General features: G+C 44.0%; 2 protein-coding genes across 2 annotated transcripts in view; one reads left to right on the plus strand and one right to left on the minus strand.

Annotated features, from left to right (window-relative positions):
- NDUFAF2 (NADH:ubiquinone oxidoreductase complex assembly factor 2) overlaps window positions 1–2,893 on the plus strand; it is a 221,427-nt gene extending 218,534 nt beyond the window's left edge. The window contains exon 5 of the mRNA XM_077285919.1: window positions 2,611–2,893. Within this exon, the coding sequence (XP_077142034.1) occupies window position 2,611 (1 nt within the window). The 3' untranslated portion in view covers window positions 2,612–2,893. The remainder of the gene's footprint in view (window positions 1–2,610) is intronic.
- On the minus strand, window positions 1,254–17,001 carry SMIM15 (small integral membrane protein 15). The gene is made up of 2 exons (XM_077285929.1): window positions 16,853–17,001; window positions 1,254–1,762 (listed from the first exon to the last, which is right to left on the minus strand). The coding sequence occupies exon 2, from the start codon at window positions 1,742–1,744 to the stop codon at window positions 1,520–1,522; it is 225 nt and encodes a 74-aa protein (XP_077142044.1). The 5' UTR covers window positions 1,745–1,762; window positions 16,853–17,001; the 3' UTR covers window positions 1,254–1,519.
- Window positions 17,002–18,658: the final 1,657 nt, after the last annotated feature.

The following is an 18,658-nucleotide window of genomic DNA, read 5'->3' on the forward strand; positions in this document are numbered from 1 at the left end:
CAGTGAAAGGTAAAAAGCTTCTTTATGTTTTATAACATGTGTGGATAGGAAAGATGAATACCGGCAGCCATATGTCTGCTCCTGTGTCTCAGCCTGTGAATGGGCCTGATCCACGTCACCAGACCAGCCCTGTGAACAGGAGCAGGATGATTTCTAAAAAAAACAACATCGTGACTATCTTTTCTAAACCCCAGGTACACCTTTTAGTTATATACATGATTTCTTCCACAGGGTCCAGTCAATCTGAAAGAAAGGTATTAAATGTACGACACAATGCAGAACCAGCGTTGGTTTGGGTCAGTTTATTAAAACTTGATGCGACGGAACATTTATGCGCTTGCTCGGCTATTTTGAGAACTCCCATAGATGTGAAAGGAAAGAGTCACGCATCTGCTGCCACTAGTGATGAGCGAATGTGCTTGGATAAGGTGTTATCTGTGCATGCTCGTGTGCAGAGTGTCTTCGGCATACTCGAAAAATATGTTTGAGTCCACATGGCTGTTCGACAGTCACAACACAAGCATGGACTGCCTCTTTGTTAGGCAATCTGGTGCGGGTGTCGAACAACCACGACACATGCAGGCGTGAGGACTCCCAACATTATTCGAGCACGCCGAAGACACTCGGTTAGCACCCGAGCATGGTCAGATAACACCTTATCCGAGCACGTTCGCTCATCACTAGTTGCCACTAATCTAGTCATACCGTCGTGAGACGCGACCACATTCTCTACATACATCTATCAGACATTGTTTGTGTATTTTATGGGAAACAGGCCATATTGTGCATCATTTTCTACTCCCTCAAAGCAGAGTAAAGTAGTATTAGGGATGCAGAAATTTCTGCTATAGAAAATGTGGTCCTTACATCTGAATGGTGCCAAGGACATGGAGTTCTCCAAGCCTCATTCAGATGAACTCAATAACCAGAAAAATGTCACCAACAAATTGGTCCAAATTGAATTCACCAATGAAGTTGCACATGATTTGCTACAAAGATGGTCCAAAACCACCTAAAACATTTTGCACCTAGTTATGTGCATGGACACTTTACCGTAAGCAATTAGTGTGTTGCCCCTTTGTATGCTCCCTTTCTAGCATTGCTCCTAGGGAAGAATTCCCCCATTATATCATATGTGAAGGGCATATGTACATCGAAGACATGATATCACCCCTCCATTCCCAATATGGCCAATTGTACCAAACCTTAGAAAAATTGGGTGTCAAAACCGCCCGACATAAAAAAAAAAAATACATAATAAGCTCCATTTTACTTTTATATATGCAAAATATAGAAACCTTACATGTCTAGACATAAAATGTCAGGACAATTACAGATGAAAGTCTCACATTTTAAAAAGTCAGGTGAAAGCATGGGTATACAGAGCATGGAGCTGCTGATTAGCACGGTGCTCCCAGGGTTCAGAAGTGTTAGATCTTGTAGTGTTGTTGTAGGACAGTGAATAGAAAGTCTGGCTGCTGAACCGTTCCTGACGCCATGATCTGGCCGCTGCTGAGTCTCAGTCCTTCTTTGTCCTCTTGGCTTTTGCAATGTTTTCCTGACGTTTCTGCTTCTTTTTCTGTTCTCGTTCTTTGGCCTCAATCATTTTTGCCAGTTTCCATGAGAGTACTGCACTCGCTAGGAACAGCGGGGTGAGGGCCAGGATCACAGTCGTTAGAAAGCCATATGGGTCTTTGGCTGCCCATTCTACGATGTACTCAGCCCAGGCCTTTATGTCAATCATGTCTTCAAAGAAGTGTCACTAGGGGACAAGAAAAAAAAGTCACAGAAAGTAATCAATCATCTAGGCTAGTGGTGGCGAATCTATGGTACGTGTGATAGAGGGGGCAGTGGCCTCCCTGTGGGCACGCGTGCCTTCACCATTCCGCATCAGTGGACCGGGTCTGGTCGGTGAGTAGCCCGGCGATGCCAGCCCATACTTCTGCTAGATGTGCATCCTCGGACACACATCCAGCTGAAGTGTATTGCAGCACACGAACTTGCAGTGTCCGTGCGCCGCAATACACACTGCTGGCCAATCAGAGGCCAGCAGCTGACATTGGCATACACACGACTAGGAGTATGGCAGTGATGTCATAAACCCCCGTCGCTTGGACGCTGAAGTCAGTTGTCAGCTTCAGAAGACGACATGGCGGGGGAGAGTAAGGAAGGCGAGAAGCAGTGTTTTATGTTTTAGGAGTTTGTAAGTCTTCACAAACGCATCTGCAGCTCTCATCCCACAGCACTGTCAGCTCTGCTCTACTGCCCCTGCCCATTCGTAGTCACAGTAGATGGTAACAGGGAATAAAGTACATGCCCCCAGAGACAGCTCTTCTAATGCCCCGTTGGCTAAAGAGGAAATCAGAATCTAAACGTTTACAAGACAATATCTCGGCAATGGAGAACAAAATAAAAAATAAAAGTTTATTCCTCTCTGCAGCCACCATTTCATGGCGTGGTCAGTTTACCATGCTCAACAAACCAGGTGACACGTTCCCGTTAAAGGGGTATTCCCATTGCCAAGATCCTATCCCAATATGTATATTGGCAAATACCTCCAATTACAAATGTAGTATTTCTGATTCGCTATGTCTATTTCCTCATGGTCAGGCATTGCAGGACTTTGGTGTCATCTGAAGGCAATTGTCTATGCTGTGAATATACGAGATGTGCAGCATTTGAAACAACGGATACTGGACGCCTGTGCTACCATTTCTTCTGCGGTGTTGCTATCAATGTGTCAAGTGTGGGAGAAAAGGGTTGCATTAACAATCCAACACAACGGGCAGCACTTTGAACACATTTTATAAGTGGTCATAAACTTGTAAATAACTCATGAAAGGATAAAGTTACTTTAAAACCGAGCACACCATTGTTTTTCTTGTGAAATTCTCAGTAAGTTTCGTGTGTCACATGACCCTCTTCCCATTGGAAAAAATAAAGTTGGATCCAAAATGGCCGACTTCAAAATGGCCGCCATGGTCACCACCCATCTTTAAAAGTTTTCCCCCTCCCACCCATATACTAATGTGCCACAAACAGGAAGTTGATACCACAAACCATTCCCATTTTATTTAGGTGTATCTATATAAATGACCCACCCTGTATATAAAAGGTGTTATCTGTCATTGCAATCCTGTCTGTAAAGATAATGAGACTGCTGAAAAATCTCCTGCACAGAACAAAAAGTGTTAGTCTAGTATAAGGCCTGTTGGCCAGTAGGAAAATTGGAAGCTTTCTGATATGTTTAATATACGGTAGATAGTAATGTGAGAAATAAAAAACACCAATATTCTTTTAAAATACATTTAACATAAAAAAAAAAAAATCTTAAAAGGGAATCTGTCACCCCAAAATGCAAATTAAACAAGCTGTACAGCGGGCTTAGTCCCTATGAAAAGCACACTAACACTGTACATTTTAGTGGTAAAGAGCTCGAGAAAATTACTTTGAATTCAAACGGCTTCTGTGAACCCCTTCTTCGGCCCAGGGTTCATTGCAGCATTACTTCCCCTCATTTTGCAGTTCAGTTTAGGAAGTGTTGGCCGCAGGGAGGAGAACAAGTCCTCAGTGTCACTATACAGCTGGCTAAATGTGCATTTTGGGGGGTGATAGGTCAGTCTCTGATGACACGTTCCCTTTAATGGGCCCAGACTATTGAATAGGAAGACTTGGTCCACACTGTGATATAACCCTCAGTGCCACTGCATTGTGCCTCATTCACCCATCAGTATTTTTGTACACAGAACTGACGTCAATCTTTCAATTATAGTTTTTCTCTGTAAGTTCCATTTCTGGTTTTGGCAAACACTGATGTAAAATACTGAAGTGTGAATGAGGCCTAAGGCAGTAGCTGCTAGTCAGCAACCAATATTTGCACGCAATATGGTTGTGATTAGCAGAAGAAACTGATATTAAAGGGGTGGTCAGCAGGCAATATAATTTTTATCCATAAAGGGAATCTGTCACCTCATTTTTCGGCTATAAGAAGCTGCGGCCACCCCCATTAGGGGCTTATCTACAGCATTCTGTAATGCTGTAAATTAGCCCCCCGATGTAACCTGAAAGATAAGAAAAACAAGTTATATTATACTCACTTGGGGGGGCAGTCTGGTGCGGTCTGATGGCCGTCGCGGTCCGGCGCCTCCCATCTTCATGCGATGACGTCATCTTCCTTGCTTCTGTCGCGGCTCCTGCGCAGGAGTAATTCTCTGCCCTGTTGAGGGTAGAGCAAAGTACTGCAGTGCGCAGGTGCCAGGAAAGGTCCGAGTGGCCCAGCACCTGCGCACTGCAGTACTTTGCTCTGCCCTCAACAGGGCAAGTCAGTACGCCTGCACAGGAGCCGCGACGGGAAGCAAAGAAGAGGACGTCATCGCATGAAGATGGGAGGCGCCGGGGCCAGACCACGACCCCCATTGGACCGGACCGCTCCCCCAGATGAGTATAAGCTAACTTCTTTTTCTTATCTTTCAGGTTTCATCGGGGGCTTATCTACAGCATTACAGAATGCTGTAGATAAGCCCCTAATGGCAGTGGCCGCAGCTTATAGCCGAAAAATTAGGTGACAGATTCCCTTTAATCCCTATATTTTTAGTGCCATAATCTAAACTATATTCTAATATGCTTTCACAAAAAAATCCCTACCCTTCCTTCACTATACTGTCTAACTGCTTCTCTGTTTTTTCAGTACTTCCTTTCTGATGCATGCAGGGATGCTCAAAGCAAGCACCATAAGGCAGAGGCTGCAGTCACTGCCATGGTAACCCCCCCCCCCCCCGAAATGTAGCTAGTCCCTGCATGCTGTACAAAATGGCAGCGCACGCTCTGTTATCAGCTCACATCAGCAGTTATGACCCAGCAACAGAGCATGGTCAGAATACCCAATATGTAGAGACCAGAGCTGCCCCACGACATCACTGGTCTCTGCATGCTGGGTATTCTAACCATGCTCCGTTGCCAGTTGGTTACTTCTGATCTGAGCCGACAGAGCGTTCGCTGTCATCGTGCACATCACATACTGCACATCACGCAGGGACAAGCCCAGCCTCTGAAAGGAAAGTCTCTGATGATGCTTCATTTTAGGGACGCGACAGAGGATGTGACAGTGACTACACCCTGATGACGCTTCGATGGAGTATCCCAGCATGCACTGAGATTCTCAGTGGGGAATTTTTAATGCAAGTATATTAGAAAATAAATACTTAATAGTCCAAAATTAAGGGCTGTCACATATCAATCAAGAAAACCTATAAAGATAGGAGTACTAGCCAAGAATAATTTAATTTTTGTTTTCCTTTATTAAACAATTATCAGTTAACAAGACAAAATAAAAAACATATACAGTAATTTTTATATAAAAATGTCATACGTTTTTTATATATAAAAAGCAGGATATCAGATATAGGCGTAAGCCACACAAAGGACCTCCAATTACAAAGCTTAAGGCCATGTGCACACGTTCAGTATTTTTACCGCGTTTTTTTCGCTATAAAAACGCGAAAAAAACGCTAACATATGCCTCCCATTATTTTCAGTGTATTCCGCATTTTTTGTGCAAATGTAGCCTTTTTTTCCGCGAAAAAAATCGCATCGCGGAAAAAAAAGCAACATGTTCATTAAAATGCGGAATTGCAGGGGATTCCGCACACCTAGGAGTGCATTGATCAGCTTACTTCCCGCACGGGGCTGTGCACACCATGCGGGAAGTAAGCAGATTATGTGCGGTTGGTACCCAGGGTGGAGGAGAGGAGACTCTCCTCCACGCACTGGGCACCATATAAGTGGTCAAAAAATAAGAATTAAAATAAAAAATAGCGATATACTCACCCTCGATGTCTTCCCGCCTCCACTGCATGCTGTCGCTTCGGTTCCTGTAGCTGATGTGCGGTGAAGGACCTGCGATGACGTCACGGTCTTGTGATTGGTCGAGACTGGTCATGTGACCGCTCACGTGACCGCGACGTCATGGAAGGTCCTGAACCACACCGGCCTTTATAGGAACGGACGCCTGCAGGTGAGTATAACCATTTTTTTTATTTGTTTTATTATTTTTAAACATTCTATCTTTTACTATAGATGCTGCATAGGCTGCATCTATAGTAAAAAGATGGTCACACTTGTCAAACGCTATGTTTGACAAGTGTGACCAACCTGTCAGTCAGTTTTCCAAGCGATGCTACAGATCGCTTGGAAAACTTTAGCATTCTGCAAGCTAATTACGCTTGCAGAATGCTAAAAAAACGCAAAAAAAAATGCGGATTTCTTGCAGAAAATTTCCGGTTTTCTCCAGGAAATTTCTGCAAGTAATCCGGACGTGTGCACATACCCTAAAGGGAACCTGTCACCCCAAAAATCGTATATGAGCTAAGGCCACCGGCATCAGGGGCTTATCTACAGCATTCTGTAATGCTGTAGATAAGAAATAAAGGTTATATTATACTCACCCAGGGGTGGTCCGCATTCCAGAATGCTGTAGATAAGCCCCTGATGCCGGTGGCCTTAGTTCATATACGATTTTTGGGGTGACAGATTCCCTTTAATGTTGCATAAAAACATATTCTAACACATGATTAATAGTGATGAACGAGTGTACTTGTTGCTCGGGTTTTCCCCAGCACGCTCGGGGGGTCTCCGAGTATTTGTAACTGCTCTGAGATTTTAGTTTTTGTTGACGCAGCTGCATGATTTACGGCTGCTAGCCAGCCTGAATACATGTGGGGGTTGCCTAGTTGCTAGGGAACCCCCACATGTATTCAAGCTGTCTAACAGTCGCAAATCATGAGGCTGCCTCAACAAAAATGAAAGCACTTACAAATACTCGGAGACAACACGAGCAACGAGTATACTCGCTCATCACTAATGATTAATACAAACAATATAGTCAATAATTCATATCCCAAAATAGGGGTTGATATAAGTATATTGTGGGACAAAAATCCTACATACAATAATCAATATCAAAATCCCTGGGAGAAAGCTGTATGCGAAACGCGACAGTAGTGTTCCTTGGCTGCCATACAGGTTTTGTCTTTAATTTTGTCTTGTTAATTATTTAATGAAGAAAAAAAATTAAATTATCCTTGGCCAGTACTCCTATATCTTTATAGGTTTTCTGTATTAGAAAATACTTTAGATTATAGAACTAAATAGGTAGGGATTTAGAATGAAAATGACTTGGTCTTCGGACCACCCCTTTAAGGCTTTAATCACACATCAATATTTCAATACTAAAACCAGGAGTTTGTACAGAACAGGCATCAATCTTTCAATGATAGATGATAGTTATACTCTGTAAGGCGCCACTCCTGATTTACAAACACTGATGTAAAATACTGGATAAGTGAGTGGGCCCTAAAGAATCACTCCTACCAAACTTTTTATTGCCTGAACCTGTGCAAACGTACTAATGTAATATACTGTACTTGCCGATCGCCATTTTCCCCCTTCTCCAGTGTCGCTCCCGTCCTCTTTTGGGTCATGTGACTTCTATTCTGACCCGCCGGCTCACACCAGTGTTTAAGGTGAGAGCCGAAAATCGCTATTACAATGCAAGCCTACAAAGCGGCCTTCTGACGGGTCATAAACTTACACTGTGTGAGCCACTTCCGGCTGCAGATAGAGCCGACATGTAGCAATAGTCATCAAGTGACCCAGAGATGGAAATCGGAGGCGGCGGAGACTGGCGAGTATATTACCGCACTTATACTACGGGTTTATGCAATGATGAGTTTGGTGGGAGCGATTCTTTAAAGTTCAGTATTCTGAATAAATGTTCAAGTGAGGAATATCTGCACACATCAGATTTATATGAATAAACAGAGGCTTCCTCCAACATAAATACCATTCTGTGCTCGTCCGACAATGCGATCCCACACCGTGCGGGGTGACTGCAGCAAAACAACAGATTAATAAGAAATCCGCCCTCCTTCACTACTGGAAATGACTTACAGCAGAGCCACATACCAAAGTAATGTCTAAATCAGTGACGCCTACCGTAGAAATGACCACAAACTAAGCATTGTGTATACCTATAGGAAATGTATGTGCAATGAAGGGAAACACCTCTATATACAGCAGATAACAGATGGTCTGATATTCACAGTAGGTGATATCACAGCTCACCTCCTCCCCCTCCGGTACAATGACTGATAACACCTCTATATACAGCAGATAACAGATGATCTGATATTCACAGTAGGTGATATCACAGCTCATCTCCTCCAGCTCCAGTACAATGACTGATAACACCTCTATATACAGCAGATAGCATAGGATGATATTTATAGTAGGTTATATTACAGCTCACTTCCTCCCCTTCCTGTACAATGAATTATAACCTCTCTATATACAGCTGATACATATGGTCTGATATTCACAGTAGGTGATATCACAGCTCACCTCCTACCCCTCTGGTACACAATGATAATACCTCTATATACAGCAGATAGCATAGGATCTGATATTTATAGTAGGTGATATCACAGCTCACCTCCTCCCCCTCTGGTACAATGACTGATAACACCTCTATATACAGCAGATAGCATAGGATCTGATATTTATAGTAGGTGATATCACAGCTCACCTCCTCCCCCTCCGGTACAATGACTGATAACACCTCTATATACAGCAGATAACAGATGATCTGATATTCACAGTAGGTGATATCACAGCTCACCTCCTCCCCCTCCGGTACAATGACTGATAACACCTCTATATACAGCAGATAACAGATGATCTGATATTCACAGTAGGTGATATCACAGCTCACCTCCTCCCCCTCCGGTACAATGACTGATAACACCTCTATATACAGCAGATAACAGATGATCTGATATTCACAGTAGGTGATATCACAGCTCATCTCCTCCAGCTCCAGTACAATGACTGATAACACCTCTATATACAGCAGATAGCATAGGATGATATTTATAGTAGGTTATATTACAGCTCACTTCCTCCCCTTCCTGTACAATGAATTATAACCTCTCTATATACAGCTGATACATATGGTCTGATATTCACAGTAGGTGATATCACAGCTCACCTCCTACCCCTCTGGTACACAATGATAATACCTCTATATACAGCAGATAGCATAGGATCTGATATTTATAGTAGGTGATATCACAGCTCACCTCCTCCCCCTCTGATACAATGACTGATAACACCTCTATATACAGCAGATAGCATAGGATCTGATATTTATAGTAGGTGATATCACAGCTCACCTCCTCCCCCTCCAGTACAATGACTGATAACACCTCTATATACAGCAGTTAACAGATGATCTGATATTCACAGTAGGTGATATCACAGCTCACCTCCTCCAGCTGCAGTAAAATGACTGATAACACCTCTATATACAGCAGATAGCATAGGATCTGATATTTATAGTAGGTAACATCACAGCTCATGTCCTCCCCTTCCTGTGCAATGAATTATAGCCTCTATATACAGCAGATAGCATAGGATCTGATATTCATAGTAGGTGATGGCGCAGTGGGTTTCTGCTGCATGATGTGAATGGCCTGCTGATTGGTAATGACCGTACGGTTCTGCGATAACAATAAGTAGGAAGTTTGCAATTCATTTCCAGTGAAAGCCGCTGTGACTTTTAGCAGCCAGGCCACACAAAGAGGCTGAGAGGGCGAGACAGCGTTCAAAATTGGCTAGTAATGCACAGTCGCACTTTACCCAACAGGTATCGAGCCCAAAATGAGATCTGCTGGAAGAGAAAAGTGTGGCACAATCCCTTTAAAACACCTCTAGTTGATAAAAGTATATGGTGGGGAAGCCCACCTGCCATAAGGGGAAACTGTTACCTTCCTGGCACGTCTGTTTCACGAAACGTCATAATAGGTTTTTTTAATCTGTTAACTTGAAAAAAACTAGAAGAAACCCTTTAACCCCTTAATGACAGCCAATACGTCTTTTAACTGACCTGAGATATAAGAGAATAGCCTCCCCATACAGGTGACAATCCCGCAGCTGTCGGCTGTCCACTATAGCTGACAACTTGCTGTATCAGCCACGATCAGTGTTTGCACCATCCAAATCTGTTTAACCCCTTAGATGCTGCTGTCAGTAGTGACTACATCATTATAAATGGTTATCAGAGTGTGGGGGCTTCCTCTTTATCCCAACTGGTGCCCTCAGACCATTATTTTGTGGTCCTGATGTTTGCGATGGAAATTCACGACCAAATAGCGGCCTTACAGTCTGACAGCTGTAGTAATCTGTTCAGAAGTTAGAGGCATTTAGGTGGTAAAAATACACATTTTCATTTCTGTCATACCACTTTGCATTAATTCCTGTAAAGCACCTGAAGGGTTAATAAACTACCTGACAGCAGTTTTCAATATGTCTAGGGGTGCTGTTTTTAAAATGATATCACATTTGGGGGTTTCCCAATATACGGGACCCCTAAAGTCACTTCAAACATGGATAAGTCCCTAAAAAAAAATAAATGTAAATTTCCTTGAAAAAATGAAAAATTACTGCTACATTTTTAAACCTCCTAAAATGCTAACAAAATAAAATAACATTTTACAAATGGTGCTGATGTAAAGCCGACATGTGGGAAATGTTATTTGTTAACCCCTTTCTGCCAGCTGACGGAATAGTACGTCAGCTGGCAGATCCCCTGCTTTAAGGTGGGCTCCGGCGCTGAGCCCACCTTAAAGCCGCGACATGTCAGCTGTTTTGTACAGCTGACATGTGCGTGCAATGAGCGCGAGCGGAATCGCGATCCGCCCGCGCCCATTAACTAGTTAAATGCCGCCGTCAAGCGCTGACAGCGGCATTTAACTAGCGCTCCCGGCCGCGCGGCCGGAGGTGCTCGCACTGCTGACCCCCGTCACATGATCGGGGGTCAGCAGTACATCGCCAAAACAACCAGAGGTCTCCTTGAGACCTCTATGGTTGTTGATGGCCGAATGCTTTGAGCGCCACCCTGTGGTCGGCGCTCAAAGTACACGACCATTTCTGCTACATAGAGGTGATCTGTATTTCACCTCGATGTAGCAGAGCCGATCGAGTTGTGCATGCTTCTAGCCTCCTATGGAGGCTATTGAAGCATGCCAAAATTAAGAAAAAAAAGTGTTTAAAAATATTAAAAAAATAAAAAAAATATAAAAGTTCAAATCACCCCCCTTTCGCCCCAATCAAAATAAAATAATAAAAAAAAAATCAAACCTACACATATTTGGTATCGCCGCGTTCAGAATCGCCCGATCTATCAATAAAAACAAAGGATTAACCTGACCGCTAAATGGCGTAGCGAGAAAAAAAATCAAAATGCCAAAATTACGTTTTTTGGTCGCCGCGACATTGCATTAAAATGTAATAACGGGCAATCAAAAGAACGTATCTACACCAAAATGCTATCATTAAAAACGCCAGCTCGGCACGCAAAAAATAAGCCCTCACCTGACCCCAGATCATGAAAATTGGAGACGCTACGGGTATCGGAAAATCGCACATTTTTTTTTTTTTTTTTTTTAGCAAACTTTGGAATTTTTTTTCACCACTTAGATAAAAAATAATTTAGACATGTTAGGTGTCTATGAACTCGTAATGAGCTGGAGAATCATAATGGCAGGTCAGTTTTAGCATTTGGTGAACCTAGCAAAATAGGCAATCAAAAAACAAGTGTGAGATTGCACTTTTTTTGCAATTTCATCACACTTGGAATTTTTTTCCCGTTTTCTGTTACACGGCATGGAAAAACCAATGGTATCGTTCAAAAGTACATCTCGTGCCGCAAAAAATAAGCCCTCACATGGCCATATTGACGGAAAAATAAAAAAGTTATGGCTCTGGGAAGGAGGGGAGCGAAAAACGAAAATGAAAAAACGGAAAAAGCTCCGGGGGTGAAGGGGTTAATGGTTTGCTGTGGTATGACCATCTGGATTAAAGGGATAATCATTCAAATTAGGAAATTGCTAATTTTTTAACGTTTTTCTCAAATTTTTGATATTTTTTATAAATAAACACAAAACGTATCGACCTAAATTTACCATTATCATAAAGTATAATTTGTCACGAAAAAACAGTCTCAAAATCACTGGGATTTGTTGAAGCGTTGCGGAGTTATTACCACATAAAGTGACACTGGTCAGACTTCAAAAATTTGGCTCCGTCACTAAGGGGTTAAATGCTGAGTGACAATCAGTTCTTGAACATATCTGAAACTTTTCACTGTACCCAGATATCGTCTCTCCCACTACTACTCCCATTCTTGTCTCTCTCAAGCCAAGGGTATGATCATCCGTACAGCCATGAATGCAGAGAATAGTAGCCAGAAATTAGGAAGGTTTTCTATTACCGTGATCTCCACTCCGGCCATTGCCCTCTGAACCCAAGCGCTGGACCTCTGAGGAGTAATAATACATTTTGTTTGCTTTTGAAGAATAGAGCCAATGAAGATTAGATGCGGCTGCCAAACACAACCTCGCATTGCTTATTCTGCGAGCACAACTAATCCTCCAATTATCCTCCTATCGGCACAGAATGCCAGAACGGGACATTTTTGTCAGAGAAGAAAACATTTTTATAGCGTTCTCATTACTTGGAGACGACAGATATTTGTTTTAATCATTTCATCTGTTGTTGTTTTTTCGTGTTATAATATACAAGCAGCGACATAAATCAGTCTGGAAGCCGCGCTCACCTCCAGACATACAATCACTGGTCTCTAACGTTGTCTCCCAGCCGCCCAAAGCAGGTAGGCCGCCGGAGGCTCGTGCCTTTTTCGGGTTACCTGGTCCTGCCCCGATTTGTTGTGTTTTCTAACAGATCCTCTTTTAATCAGAAGCGTATGCATCAACTTACAGTTTTATTAACACCCGTTAAAGAATCAACGCACCCACTCCAGCCCTCAGTCACTGGCTGCTTTGAAGCCAAGAACCCATCTTCCCACTAACCTACGATGACATGGCAAACGCATAATTTACAGCAACAAAATACCATCCCCCAGGACTGGTCTTCTCATGGCTCAGACACAGGAGCGAGTGGAAAACCACAGTACAGTGGAGTGAAGGAGATTTGGTGAGATTGCATCCACATTGTGTGAAGGAACAATGCAGATATAGGGATATTCCCAAATGCTGGGTCTCACACCAATCTCAGAACGGGGCTCTGAAATGCTCTATTTGTTTTCTATGGGACTGAAAGAGTAAAGGGAACCCAAGAATATTAAAAGTGATCCTGAAAGCAGATTCATGGCTCATTCAGACCTGGGATTTTTCCCACCTTGAAGAAAGGACCAAATATTCTGATCCGAGTTTGAGCGGAGAAATTAAAAAAATATATATATATATACGCCAAAAGTTTTTTCACCTTCTCCATTCTGACAGTCAAATCGGACTACACGAGGAAGACATCCGAGTGCAGCCCAATATTTTCATTAACCCATTGACTTGCGTTCTGATCTGACACGTCTCCGCGATCAAAACCACAGACGTATGAATGACCACATAGACTAACACAAGCACGAGCGATATCTGTGAAAAACAGGGACGGCACTCGCACGGTAAAAACCAGACATCTGAATGAGCCTTCATGCTGAATAAATCACAGATTACAAAAAAAAAAAAGAAGCTCAGCAGGAGGAGGACAAGGGTTTTTCCGAAAACGTTAAGCTCCATTAATGACCTAGCCTTAGGGCTTGTACACACAACTGTAATAATTGGATGAATGCTATCTGAGGATTTGATGGATGGCACTAGTCACCATGTTATTCTATGGGGCAGTGCACGTGTTGGTCCAAAGAAGAAGAAGAAAAAAAAAAAAAATCACACCATGCACGACATCCCTCCGATAATCGGATGGCACTCAGACATTCAAATCTACGAGATGAAAACTTCAGACCACACTGGGATGACATCCGTGTGCAGTCCGATTTTCACTGACAGTAAAGGGAGAAGATTTTTTTTTTTTTACATTCTCCACATCCGAGAAAATCGGATCACAATGTGATCAAAGTCTGATCAGAATAATTGGTTTCTGAGAAAATCGGTCCAGTCAGGTGACCCTAGCCTTAGGTCATCAATATCTGTACAGTTCCAGTACCGACACTGATCAGCTGCTTTCTGCTACACTGTGTAGTAGCCCGGGCTGTAGAGTCAGTAAGGCAAACCTCCGATCCCACAGCACTGCCTCACTACTGAGCATGCACATAAAGCGCAGCCGTGCCTCACTACTGAGCATGTACATAAAGCGCGGCCGTGCCTCACTACTGAGCATGTACATAAAGCGCAGCCGTGCCTCACTACTGAGCATGTATATAAAGCGCAGCCGTGCCTCACTACTGAGCATGTACATAAAGCGCAGCCGTGCCTCACTACTGAGCATGTACATAAAGCGCAGCCGTGCCTCACTACTGAGCATGTACATAAAGCGCAGCCGTGCCTCACTACTGAGCATGTACATAAAGCGCAGCCGTGCCTCACTACTGAGCATGTACATAAAGCGCAGCCGTGCCTCACTACTGAGCATGTACATAAAAAGCAGCCCTGCCTCACTACTGAGCATGTACATAAAGCACAGCCGTGCCTCACTACTGAGCATGTACATAAAGAGCAGCTGTGCCTCACTACTGAGCATGTACATAAAGCGCAGCCCTGCCTCACTACTGAGCATGTACATAAAGCGCAGCCCTGCCTCACTACTGAGCATGTACATAAAGCGCAGCCGTGCCTCACTACTGAGCATGTACATAAAGCGCAGCCGTGCCTCACTACTGAGCATGTACATAAAGCGCAGCCGTGCCTCACTACTGAGCATGTACATAAAGAGCGGCAATGGCTCACTACTGAGCATGTACATAAAGCGCAGCAATGCCTCACTACTGAGCATGTACATAAAGTGCAGCACTGCCTCACTACTGAGCATGTACATAAAGTGCAGCACAGATTAATCTCAACTAAAAACCAAGATCCTTAGATCAGGAACAAGACATTTCATAACTTTCCCAAATGCTTATGAAAACATTTACAGCATATCTTGCATTGTACTACTGTACCCAATTTATTATATATGTTAGGAGTCTGTTCATTCTACACCGACTCCACCAAAATGGTTACCTACTCCAAAGTGTAGTTTTGCTCCTATTTAATGAAATACGGGGTCTTTATCAGAGCTGTCTGAAAAGTAATAGGTCCCCAGTTGACCTATTCTAGATGCCACACATGTGCCTTAGGCTACTTTCACACTAGCGTCGGGCTCGGCCCGTCGCAGTGCGTCGGGCCGAGGTTACCGACGCTAGCGTTCTCTGCGCCGCACAACAGGGGCAGCGGATGCATTTTTCCAGCGCATCCGCTGCCCCATTGTGAGGTGCGGGGAAGTGGGGGCGGAGTTCCGGCCGCGCATGCGCGGTCGGAAAAAGCGGACCGTCGGCAGCAAAAAAAGTTACATGTAACGTTTTTTGCTCCCGGCGGACCGCCACAACACGGCGCAACCGTCTCACGACGGTTGCGACGTGTTTAAATGCGTCGCTAATGTTAGTCAATGGGAAAAAAACGCATCCTGCAAGCACTTTTGCAGGATGCGTTTTTTTGCCAAAACGACGCATTGCGACGTATTGAAAAAACGCTAGTGTGAAACTAGCCTTAGAGTTATATTCAGGAGCAACTGAACTGAGAAGTAGCTTACAAAACTAATTACACAATTATAAAGCATGGTGGCAACAATCGAGCCCTGAACTCCACCATCACCATTTAGAGCTGACCTGTGGCAGGTCAAACTGCAAATTGGCAACAGACAAGCGAGACTGCACCTTAGATTTCTACCACGGATTCCAGAGCGTAGATTCCAAGGTGTGTATATCTGCGCCCCACAGCTACAGCACGCGAACACGGCAACGTAAACTGCACATGTGATTAAATAAAAAAATAAATATCGCTTTCAAACCCTCGGCCGCTCGACCTGCAGCAATGACATAATGTACAGCCATGTGACCTCTGCAGCCAATCACTGGCATCCCGCAGAATTCACATGGTCGTACCCGACATCATCTCTACAGGTAAAGTATTCTCCGGTAACTCATTCTGCAGTCAACAGACGGCACAACGTGGCCTGGAGGCAAACTGTGGCAAATGTTTAGTGAAAGCCAATAGCAAAAATGAATTTTATCCTCACACATATGCAGTTAAAGGGGTTGTTGTCCCAAGCCAAAAGTGAATTTTATACTAAATAAGACATCATCGGGAAGCTGGGGCTGCAGTCACCGGCACAGCTGCTGTCTGCACCCTGAAAGGAGGAGTCATCAGTGACCTCTTTTTCATGGGCTGTGTCAATTCTCAATTCCTACATCTGTTCAGTAGGAGCTCTCTGCGCTACATCCCTTTGAATGTAGTGACAGTGCGCTCCCTACACCAAAGTGATGAGCCTGCAAGAGAGAGCACAGACAGTGAGCACTGTAAGGAGAGAACGCGGCAAGTATTGGGGGGCAGAGACTAGCCCAGCATCCGAAGCAGAGGTCACTGATGACGCTTCTATTCAGGGTGGCGACAACAGCCCAGCCCCTGATGGAAGTCTAGCTTCGCATGCTGGGGGTCTCCTGCAAAACGTAATCAGGGGAAAAAACAAGCACACAGGAAGTGGGGGGGGGGCATTTTAATTGATGTTAGAAAGTTAGACAATCCCTTTTAAGGAAAAAAGGCCTCAAAAGGTGGACAACCCTTTAAGGGATTTGTGGAAAAACACTGTAAAGCTTTATTTACAAAACTGCGCCATCCGCTAACTACAGGCGTGTGACCCGACTACACCCGCGTTATCGCCTAGTAATGACCTTAGCAAACTAAACTATTAATTATCTCCCAAATATTCCCTGCAGCATCGGCCGGGAACATACCAGGCAGCTCATGAAGCCGCACACAGCACCGGAGGAAACGGGAACTGTCGCCGAGCGCGGACTCCTTCCTGCCAGCAGTGCTGCTCCTGCCACAAGCACTTCCTGGAATCCGCATGTAACAAGCCCTGTGATTGGACATCGCATGCCCTCGCTACGTGGGCGGAAAGTAAGCTGCGCGGTGATAGGTCAATGATAGCCACCAGCGGGAAGGTTTCATTGAATAGAAAGTGTCTTCCAATGTGAACGCGTGACGTCATGAGGTCCGGGGGCAGCTGGGGCTCGGGGACCGTCTGCAAAGAGCGGAGATCGTTTTGGCACTGAGGGTAGATGGAGCTGCGGCCCGGGGCAGTGTCGGGGCTGTAACCGCTTTTGGAGCACAAGAGTTTATTTTTTATTACTTGTCTCTGTGTGAGCATTTAGAGCAGAGGACGGAGGCTGCGGGGACGGCATGCCGTTGGTATGTGTTTATTTACTCCCGATCCCTGACAAGGCACAGTTTGGTTTTTTCCATACGTGCGGTTTAGAAAGGCTAGAACATTGTTCGGATAATCACAGCATTTTTGCGTTTTTTTTCGTGATACATTGAGCTTATTAACAATTGTTTTAATATATTGGACTTTTAGTGGCATATTTATTGGTTTATTTTAATTTATTTTACACATTGTTCTCTCCATAAGGTCACTATATATATATATTGTACAGACCAAAAGTTTGGACACACCTAAAGATTTTTCTGTATTTTCATGACTGAAAACTGTACATTCCCATTGAAGGCATCAAAACTATGAATTAACACGTGTGGAATTATATACTTAACAAAAAAGTGTGAAATAACTGAAATTATGTCTTATATTCTAGGTTCTTCAAAGTAGCCACCTTTTGCTTTGATTGATGACTGCTTTGCACACTCTTGGCATTCTCTTGATGAGCTTCAAGATGTAGTCACCGGAAATGGCCTTCCAACGTCTTGAAGGAGTTCCCAGAGATGCTTAGAACTTGTTGGCCCTTTTGCCTTCACTCTGCGGTCCAGCTCACCCCAAACCATCTTGATTGGGTTCAGGTCTGGTGACTGTGGAGGCCAGGTCATCTAGCGTAGCACCCCATCACTCTCCTTCTTGGTCAAATAGCCCTTACACAGCCTGGAGGTGTGTTTGGGGTCAGTGTCCTGTTGAAAAATAAATGATGGTCCAACTAAATGCAAACCGGATGGAATAGCATGCCGCTGCAAGATGCTGTGGTAGCCATGCTGGTTCAGTATGCCTTCAATTTTGAATAAATCCCCAACAGTGTCACCAGCAAAGCACCCCCACACCATCACACCTCCTCCATGCTTCACAATGGGAACCAGGCATGTAGAGTCCATCCGTTCACCTTTTCTGCGTCGCACAAAGACGCGGTGGTTGGAACCAAAGATCTCAAATTTGGACTCATCAGACCAAAGCACAGATTTCCACTGGTCTAATGTCCATTCCTTGTGTTGTTTAGACCAAACAAGTCTCTTCTGCTTGTTGCCTGTCCTTAGGAGTAGTTTCCTAGCAGCTATTTTACCATGAAGGCATGCTGCACAAAGTCTCCTCTTAACATTTGTTCTAGAGATGTGTCTGCTGCTAGAACTGTGTGTTATTGACCTGGTCTCTAATCTGAGCTGCTGTTAACCTGCGATTTCTGAGGCTGGTGACTCGGATAAACTTATCCTCAGAAGCAGAGGTGACTCTTGGTCTTCCTTTCCTGGGGCGGTCCTCATGTGAGCCAGTTTCTTTGTAGCGCTTGATGGTTTTTGCAACTGCACTTGGGGACACTTTCAAA

This window comes from Ranitomeya variabilis, chromosome 1 (assembly GCF_051348905.1).
Source record: "Ranitomeya variabilis isolate aRanVar5 chromosome 1, aRanVar5.hap1, whole genome shotgun sequence".
Taxonomy (NCBI): domain Eukaryota; kingdom Metazoa; phylum Chordata; class Amphibia; order Anura; family Dendrobatidae; genus Ranitomeya; species Ranitomeya variabilis.

What these genes read in the sequence shown, in the direction of transcription:
- SMIM15 (XM_077285929.1), bottom strand. Translation starts at nt 1,744, where the DNA reads ATGATTGACATAAAGGCCTGGGCTGAGTACATCGTAGAATGGGCAGCC.